Genomic DNA, 9,507 nt, shown 5'->3' on the forward strand with positions numbered 1-9,507 from the left:
AAATCTGGGCACTTTTACTAATTTAGCAGTCAAGAAAGTGGGGAGTGGGAGTCTGCCCATCCTCAAGTATTACATACTCCCTTTCGGTACTTAAGACCTCCCTCATGAGACAAAGAGGAAAGACTATCACAAACACTGGTTCACAAACCAACTCAAGGATTGAGTTCAATCATCAAATTCCAAAACACGAGATAAATGTCTGAAGCTTGGGGAGGACAAGAAGAATCATGTACCCCACTTATAGTAAATGTTTGTAAGTATTTGTTGAATTATGTATTTAAATATCAAGCCTTAATGGGTTCCTTTTTCTGCTTGCTGTCACAGGAGACTACTCCAGAAGAGCAAGCGCTTTTGAAGCAAAGCATGGGAAGGAAACAGTAAACCCAGCAAATGAACAAACCCATCCTTTACTGTACAGGGGAAGTGTGGAATAGAACAAGGCAATTCATTCAAAGGCACAGTGTAGAGAAAGGCAGCAAAACAGTATCTGCTCAATGTGACATAGCATACACAGCATACACTTAACCTTCTACGAAAATGACTTGACCTTGCTATAGGGCAAAGCAAATATTAACATTCCCTCTTCACGTGCATGGCACTTCACAGATACAATGAATGCCTTTGCAAAAGATCCTCTCACTGAAGTTTACTCCTTGGTTATTTAGGACAATACCAAATACTTTGCAAAACTTGTGATTATGGACAACAGTATCACAATAACTGATCCAAGAAGAGAAGCAAAGTACATCTAAAATGTTACTTACTTCTTAACCTAGTCCACTAATCATTTGCTAAATTACCAAAAAGGACACCGAAATATAATTCGGTTCAAATGCCGCGTGTAGAAGACATTAAAAGCGTTTCTTAGATTACATCTTCACAACTGAAATTGCAAGTATTGATGAAAAGGAAATGATTTCACAGATTCTTTTGTGCAGCGAACGCTTCTTTTAAAAAAGTTACATAATCTCAGCGATACCGCTAAATTAAAATAATGGCTGTAAAACACTGCAACAGGATTTTTCAAAAAAGTAGGATGTGAATTTTAACTGGCAGTCCCGGACCAATTCCTAACCTCCAGCAATCTGCGGGCGGCTCGCATTTCTCAACCGCGCTGTTGATAACAGTGATTGCCGTTTTAATCACCTCCCAGCCTATCTCCCCGCACGCCCTCCCCCCTGCGCTGGGGCGCGCACAGGGCTTGAGAGCAAGCCCCGGGAACTCTCGCTGGCCGGCCTGTGTGAGCAAAGGGAAGGAAATGACACAGGCAGGAAAAAAAAGCAAATCAAGGAAAAGACACAACAGCAGCTGGGCCTGCACCAGCCTCCAGCCCGGGCCCCACACTGAGCTCCAGCTCCCCCGCCCTCGGGCTCGCGGTCCGGCTCGCTCGGGCCGGAGTGGGCTGCCCCACCAAGCACGGGCCCTCGATCCAGCCACCGCCTCCTCGGGATGCGCCCGCCGCGCGGCCCGGAAGAAGGCTGCCCAGTGGGCTCCGCGGTCCGGGACCGCCCCAGCGGCCCGGGGGAAACCGAACCCTCCCCCATCCCCCCGGCCGCCGAGCTGCGACCGCGGCGGGCGGGCGCCGGCGTTCCGCAGCCCCGGCCCGGCGGGCTGTCCATGCCTGTCAGGCGGCGGCCCAGGGTCCTCCTCCCCTCAGCCCGGGGCGGGGCGAGGCGAAGCAGCGCGGACACAGGCCGGGGCGGTGGCGACACTCACCCATGGTGGCGATGGCGGCGGCGGCGGCTCGGGCCAGAGTGTCACCTCCGCAGCCGGAGCTGCATGCCGGGGGCCCGGGCGGCGGGGACGGCAGCGGGCCTGGCTCCGCGCGGGGGGCGCGGGCTGCGCTCGGGCCCCCCGCCGCCTCCCCAGGCTCCGGCTCCGGCTCCGCCCGCGGCCGGGCGCTGTGGCATGGGCAGGGTGGCCCGCTACATCCCCGGCGCTCCTCGGCTCGGCCCAGCCCGGCCTCGGCGGCGCCGCTCGGCCCGCCCGCCCGCCAGTCTCTCAGTCCCGCAGTCGCTCCGTCCGGCCACCGTTCTCCACCTCAGGAACGCTCCGAAAAACAAACCGCTGGTCGCGCAGCTCGCCCCCTTGCCTGTCACTCACCGCAGCGCCCTCCAATCCCAGGCAGTCGCTGGACCTTCATACCACCCCCACTCACTTCACCAGCCAATAACAGGGAGGAAGTCGCTGCCCGAGTCGCCCCCCAACTCCGCTCTCTCCCCAACACCCTAACTCTCAGTCGCCAGCTAATCATCAGCACCACACGATGAACCAATCCCGCCTACTCTCGTAGGTTGCCAATGGGCGAAGCCAAGGCCTTTTCCGAGGGCTGTCTACTGCCTGCCAATCATCGAATCAGCCCCGGTTCACTCTCTGCTAGCCAATCACGCAGAGGGCTCTGAGCACCCGCCTCTACGCATCCCTGGCCGTCTCGCCCGCCCTCTCTCCCCGGGAGGTGTTGGTTGCTCCAATCACAGCTCGCTCGTGAGGCTCCGCCCACATTCCCACCTCCCGTCGGTCACTGATGGCTCGGCGGGCGCGCGGGCTGGCGCTGTTTTCCCCCCCGCCCCCCCCGCCGCTACTTTGGGGCTGGAGTTTGGGAAAGCGGCTGGAGGGGCAGCCAGCCTCCCGGTCTCCCTGTTCTCGGAGGCCCGGGCGGCCCCTGAGGCCGGCGTCCTGCCCCTTCTTGTTCCCGCACCGGGCGCAGAGAAAGCGGAGAGGGTTCTGGCTCTGAGCGCTTCCCGGCGTGTGGCCATCTCTGCCGCCCGATCCCCTGACAAGTCCTCCGGTCCGGACGCTGCGCTTGCGGGGAGGCAGGGGCGGCCTCACCACTACCCGCCTTTTCCTGGGTCTCCTACCTCCGGGGCCACACCCTCCGAGGGGCTGGGGTAGTACTGGAATGTGGGTCTGGGAGTTCCGCTGCTGGCCAGGGCCGACACCAGTAAGTGGCGAGGTCAGAGACGTTCTTTCGGATAAAAGTTTTTTTTTTTTTTTCCTTTGGTTATGAAAGCAATACAAGCTATTCGAATTAAAACCGAAAAAAAAAAAATCCACCCCAGGGATAATTTAATCTCTTTCCTACCAAGATATACAACGTTAGACAAAAATGGCTTCGTATTGTTTTGTAGTGTGCTTACATTTTATTATGTGTTTTCCCGTGCCACTGAAATATTGTTCCAAAACAATTGTACTGGCTGCATGATATTTCAAAATAGAGAATGACCATAATTAATTTCCCCAACCCTCATTGTTCAGTATTTTATACACCCAGGTCTTCAGATGCCAAATCCATCACAATTAATATGGGCTCCCTTCCTCTCTTGCTGTTCCGCTGTGGTACAAGTCAGACGCCAGAGTAATCTTCCTCTGATGCCATTTTCAACCGTCACTAAGAATCTTTAGTGGTGGCTTTGCCTTGGGTGTCAAATCCCTCAAGAATTACCTTGGACTCCCCTCTTTCTTTACACTCTCTCCCTCCTCCCCCCAATATTTAATCAGGCCCCTTATCCTATTTTCTTTTTTCTTTCCAACAAGCTTTTAAGTCGGTTTTTCTCCCACTTGATTAGATCCCTATCCAGTTTATTGTAGTTCTTAACTATAAAAATCTCTTTTCTGGGAAGGGGAGAAAGTGAAAGGGATAGGGGCACCTGGGTGGCTCAGTCGTTAAGCCTCTGCCTTCCGCTCATGTCATGATCCCAGGGTCCTGGAATGGAGACCCACATCAGGATCCCCGCTCTGCGTGGAAGCCCACTTTTCCCCCTTCCCTCTCCCCCTGCTTGTGTTCCCTCTCTTGCTGTGTCTCTCTGTCAAATAAATAAATAAAATCTTTTAAAAAGTTTCAAAAAAGAGTAAAAAGAAAAGAAAATTAATAATTATTCGTTGTTTATTATATGCCAGGCCCATCATCTTATTTAATCTTTTCAATAACGGAGGTGAGTAATACTATTGGCATTTGAATGAGGAAATGGAAGCTCAAACAAGTTAAGGACCATGTCCAAGTGGTAAAGCCAGGATTCATACCAGGTCTACCTGCCACCCAAAGGTCATGCTCTTGTACCAGGCCAGTGTTTCTCAACTGCTTTTTCATTGTCACCTTCCCCTTGCCCCCACCCAGGAGAACATTCTGAATTACTTAATTAAATGTAAATTTTAATGAGAGAAATTAAATACTAAGGAATAAGATTTGGTCAAGTAGGGTTGAGCTTTGAAGGCCACATACCACTGTATTATCTAAGATTTTTTTTTTCACCCCTTAATCATTTTTCCCTTCATGGGGTATCACCCTGGTGAGAATGTGTGTAACAAGCCAGGGCTGGAGGTCTCAATCTACCAATCTGAGGCTCACATCTGACCCTAAATTTTATTGACCTGTGAGATAAATATTAAAAAAAGACATAACTATGCAAGTGGAAATCTAGTACTCACTCCATAGCCTGTATTGGAAGGTTTATTCAGCAATTTTTTTGGAATGTCTGAAACACATCGCCCAATTTCACAAGTTTCACCCTGAACTCTTTATCCTTTCCCCCTCCCCCCAAAACACCCAACTCCTCTATTTTCCCATTGTGTTTGTTAAAATACAAGCCTAGAAGTCTTCCTTGGTTTTGCTCTTTGCCTAACACCCCTATATCTAATCCTTCAGCAGGTCTTCTTGCCTCTGGTTTCAAAATATATCTGAATCCAACCACTTCTCACCGCTATCAGCCTGGTCCAAGCTGCTACCCTCTCCTGGATGACTGCCCTAGCTTCCTAACCCATCCCCCTGTTTCCTCTGTGGCCACTTGAAAAATGATTCTCTGCACAGCAGCCAGAGCGATCCTTATACAGCGTAATTCAGGTCATGCCATCACCCTGCTGTTAAGCCTCCAATGGCTTCCCCCTGCACTTAGAATAACACCCAAGAAGTCTTTGTCATGGCCTTTCAGGCTCAGTAGGAGCTGGCCCTGCCATCCTCTCCCACCTCATCTCTAACTCTCTCCCATGATCACTCTTCCAGCCACACTGCTGTCTTACCACATTCTGAACCTATCAATCTCAAGATCTTTGCACTTGCCATTTGTTCTACCTGGAATGCTCTTCCCCCAAAATGTTCCCATGGCTAACTCCTGCATTTTATTCAGGTATTTGCTCAAACATCAACTCTCTTGAGTTTGTAAGCACCCTTTCCAAAAGAGCCCCTCTCCTCTCCTTCATTCTTTATTCTGCCTTATTTTTCTTCATAGTGACTAAAATTGTATGTTTGTTAGTCTTTCCTCTAACTATCATGAACATAAGCTGTGTGGCAGCGGGGATTTTTGTCCCATTCGCTGCCTTATCCTATCACCAGCACTTAGAATAGTGCCTTGCACATAGGAGAGAACTGCAGTATAACCACATACGTTTTTAGCTGAAAAGAGCCTTGTGACTTTCTTTCCTTCTAGCAACTGCTTTGAGGGCTTCCTTTCCATTGTCTGTCCCTTAGCAGCCATCTCAAACATTCCCATGCTGAAGTTACCATACTAGACCTTCCTCTGAGCTTCCAAGGCCTCATCCTCTAGCCTCCCATAGGCATCTCAGATTCTACAGGTCCGAACTGAATTCATCATTTTCCTCCATAGTTCTGTATTTCCTCTGTGATCTTCAGTTTCCCAGGTTTGCCCTGTGAATTCTCTACCTTGGAGAACACTTCCTCTCCATTTCTCTCCTCCCACAGCTAACCTTGACCATGTCACCAATCTGTCCATTCCTCTCCCAATCTCAGCTCCACCATCCTAGTTCAAACCCAGTATAAGAGTGTCTGCTTACATCACAGAGTGATCTTCCTAAAATGGATCCTGATCCCGTCGTGCTCTGCTTAAAAACTTTATAGTTTCCTATCGCCCTTAGGATAAATCAAGTATGTGGATATAGATAAGAAGGCCCTGCCAGACTCAGGCTATGCCTCTTCAGCCACAAGCTTTTCCATTCCCCACCTCTGCTAACCCTGTCATTCAAATTCTATGTTCTGGCCACAAAGAACCACTGTAGTTCGTCTCGCCTCTATACCTCTGCATCTGCTATTTTGTTTTGTTTTGAATACTCTTTTCCTCCACTCTTTCCCCCATCTTTATTCTTTCAGGAAAAAACTAAGCCTGAACATCACTCCCTCCAAGAAACCCTTCCAGACAAATACAATTCTGGGTACCAGAGCGCCTAATACTTTCTTCACCAAAGCACCCGTCCCACTCTTTTGTAACTGCCTTTAAGGAAGTAAGCATAGAGACAGAAGCTGTCATTCAAATCGGTATGCCTAGCATCTTTCACGGTACATTTAAAAAAAATTTTTTTTTTTAGTAAGTGAACCTTAACTGGGGATGTTAGTAGTTGAATGTAATTTCAACAAGTGTGCCCTTTTAGTTATTTTTTCTCTTTCTATATTGTTTCTCTCCTCACTCTTCATTTTCCCCATGTGAAGACTCCCATCTGGGTCATGCCTTCTCAAGTCTGTTCCCATGGTGCCACAGAGTAGATGCCCCTGGTTAAGTACCTGAGCCATACCTGATCCCAATGCTTAGGGCGTCAGACAGTCTGATATGCCAACTGAACACTCTCCTTTTTTTTCTTTCAAGAGCATAGAGACACTCGGACATGAGATAGGGAATAATAAAGATGAATGAATTCTTTTCAGGGATAGCTCAATGAATTTGGTATTAAGAGAGAAAACAAGGGGTGCTTGGGTGGCTCAGTTGGTTAAGGGTTGGACTCAATTTTGGCTCAGGTCATGATTTCAGGGTCAAGACTGAGCCGTGCATCAGGATCCAAGCTGGGTGTGGAGCCTTAAGATTGTCTCTCTCTCTCTTTCTCTCTCTCTCTCTGCTCCCCAACCCCTGCTTATGTGCATTCTCTCTAAAAAGAGAAAAGAAAAAGAATGCCAACAAAGCTACCCCTTGATTTGATGAAAATTCTTAAAAAAAAAAAAAAAAGCTTTATTTATTTATTTGAGGGAAGAGAGTGAGCATGAATGAGGGGTGGGGGCAGAGGGAGAAACAGACTCCCCACTGAGCAGGGAACCCTATGTAGGCCTCAATCCCAGGACCCCAGGATCATGACTTGAGTGGAAGGCAGATGCTTAACCAACTGAACCACCCAGGTGCCCCTATTGAAAGTTTTTTCAATTCAGAGGTAAAGAATATATTCAGATCAGTAGTTCAACCAGTTATTTTATCTGCATTTGTTAAGAAATGATGTCTACCTCGGAAAAGATTTTAAAAACATTGATATTTTATATATTATTGACACTAACCAATAGGGGAAAAGTGCTTTTCATTTAGAAATTCCACTTCTATAAATTTATCCTAGGGAACACTCTTTAAGTGAGCAAAGGTAAGTAATGGTCACTAAGCATCCAGGATACACTGTGAAGTGAAAAAAACAACTTATAAAGCAGAAATGTAGAGGGTGATCACATTTCAGCTTTTAAAAATGTTCATTCATACTGAGTTGGGGGGAGAAGGCCAACATTTATTGAGCACTTACTATTGCCAGGCACTGTTTTAAGTGCTTAGCATTTGTTAACTCAATTCTCAAAATAGCCCTATGAGATAGGTACTATTGTCCTCTTTCTATAGATGAAGAAATAGGTGCTAGGAGGTTAAGTTCTTGTCCAAGGTTCCTGGCAATTGGCAGAGTTGAAATCTATTCCCCAGCAGACTGGTTCCAAGGAGTAGAATAATACAGAGTAGATTAACGGTGGTTATATCTTAGAAGGAACGGGGTAGGGAATCCCCCATTTGAGGTTCACTTATTCATTCAAAAACCACAGCTGTGACCCCTTTCACATTGCTAAAAGAAAGACAAAAAGAGAAAAAGCAAAAACTACTATCGTGTTCAGTGTCTGAGGAGGGCATAAGGAGAGAAAGTGGTTCCAGTCTAGACTAGTGTAGTATCTATCATCACTCCCTCTTGCCAGACTTACTGGCTCATTTATTTCCTCTTCAGAATGGCTCCAGAGGAGTCCCCAGGGATTCAAATCGAAGTCTACAAGTTGGGGTTTCTTCAAGTGTGAAGTTTTATTGACTGTTGTGCTGTAAGTTTCAGAGAGTAAAACAAAGCAAAACAAAAAAAACAAAAGAGTAACTCCGACCATGGCTGAATTTCCATTGTGGACTGGAAGCAGAGCCTTCATGGTTCCTGTTCGATTCAGCTGAGGCCTCTGGCAGAGGGAAGGCAGCTATGTACCATGTGAACGCTTCTTGTGAGAGGCAAGGCTATGGACGGAACCTGTCACAAATACTTCCATCCCATGGAAAGGTCACTTGAAAGTGAGCCAAGGCCACCTGCAAGGCATTCAATGATTTTGTCTGCTAAGACGATGACGGACAATAAGGCAAAGGCAAGCGAAGACCAGATCTCATTCTTTGGAGGTTAAGGTATGCCTGATTCCTGGTCTCTCACATGCTGTCACCCTAGATGGACAATAATGTGACTAGTTTTCTTTTCTTTTTTTTAATGTTTACGCTCATAAAATATATGATTATAGAAAATAAAGCTCAGTGATAACATCACCACCCACAGATAACCAGTTTTGAGATTTTGCTAGACTTCCTTCTAGTCTTTTTTTTAAAAGTTCATAGATAAAGTATGATTATATTTTAAAATTTGGACCATACTATACATATAGCTTTACATCTTTGTTTTCCACTTAATATTACATTGTAAACATTCTTTGACATAAAATATTCTTCAGAAAATAATTTTTAGTGGCAGAGTAACACATATCCTCTCTACTTAACTATTCAGTTAAATAGTTACTTAACTATTTAACCTATGTAGCTAAGGGTCTCTTTAGCAGACTTAGAGGCCAAACAGGTCCAAATAAGGCTCCATTTCTGCCTTTCCCACATTAGCTGCAGGAAAGACTGCAGGGCACCACCAGGGGTCAGTGCAGAGCCACTCAAAGCATTGCTGTAAGAAAGCCGTTACACAAAAATCCTTTTAAACAAATCCTATCTATTAGATTAGAAAATTAGTCACGTGAATAGCCACTTCCCTTCCAGAGCAGACTCTCCTGGTCCAGATTTCTCAGATCAGAAATTATCAGATTCTTCCAAATTATATTCAACATTTATAAAACAGAGCTATTTTTATAAACCAAGGTCTATCACTATAAGATAGAGTATTAGACCCACTCTCACCTACTTGCTGTAAGACCATTTGTGCATAAAATACTTGGGATTATTTTATAGGTTGGCTGCAAAAATCAAAGAAATAACATGTAAAAGTATCTTAAAAATGACAAAGCAGCACTTTAAATTGCACTATTTTAAGGATGTGCTCATCAGATATCTAGATGAGTTACCTCCTTTAGAAACTAAAGAATGTGGGATGCCTGGGTGGCTCAGTTTGTTAAGCATCCGACTCTTGATTTCTGCTCAGGTCATGATCTCGGGGTGGTGAAATCAAGCCCTGCATTGGGCTCTGCGCTGAGTGCGGAGCCTCTAGGGATTCTCTCTCTCTCCCTCTGCCCCTCTCCCTGCTCTCTCTCTCTCT

The 9,507-nt window shown here is 46.6% G+C and overlaps 1 protein-coding gene across 2 annotated transcripts in view; it reads right to left on the bottom strand.

The window, feature by feature from the left end:
- MAP3K3 (mitogen-activated protein kinase kinase kinase 3) overlaps positions 1-2,215 on the bottom strand; it is a 60,847-nt gene extending 58,632 nt beyond the window's left edge. The window contains exon 1 of one of the 2 annotated variants that reach the window (XM_032870873.1): positions 1,717-2,215. In XM_032870873.1, the coding sequence (XP_032726764.1) occupies positions 1,717-1,720 (4 nt within the window). In that variant the 5' untranslated portion in view covers positions 1,721-2,215. The remainder of the gene's footprint in view (positions 1-1,716) is intronic. The other variant, XM_032870874.1, reaches the window with a different exon arrangement.
- Positions 2,216-9,507: the final 7,292 nt, after the last annotated feature.

This window comes from Lontra canadensis, unplaced genomic scaffold (assembly GCF_010015895.1).
Source record: "Lontra canadensis isolate GAN:19392208 unplaced genomic scaffold, GSC_riverotter_1.0 scaffold41, whole genome shotgun sequence".
Lineage (NCBI taxonomy): Eukaryota > Metazoa > Chordata > Mammalia > Carnivora > Mustelidae > Lontra > Lontra canadensis.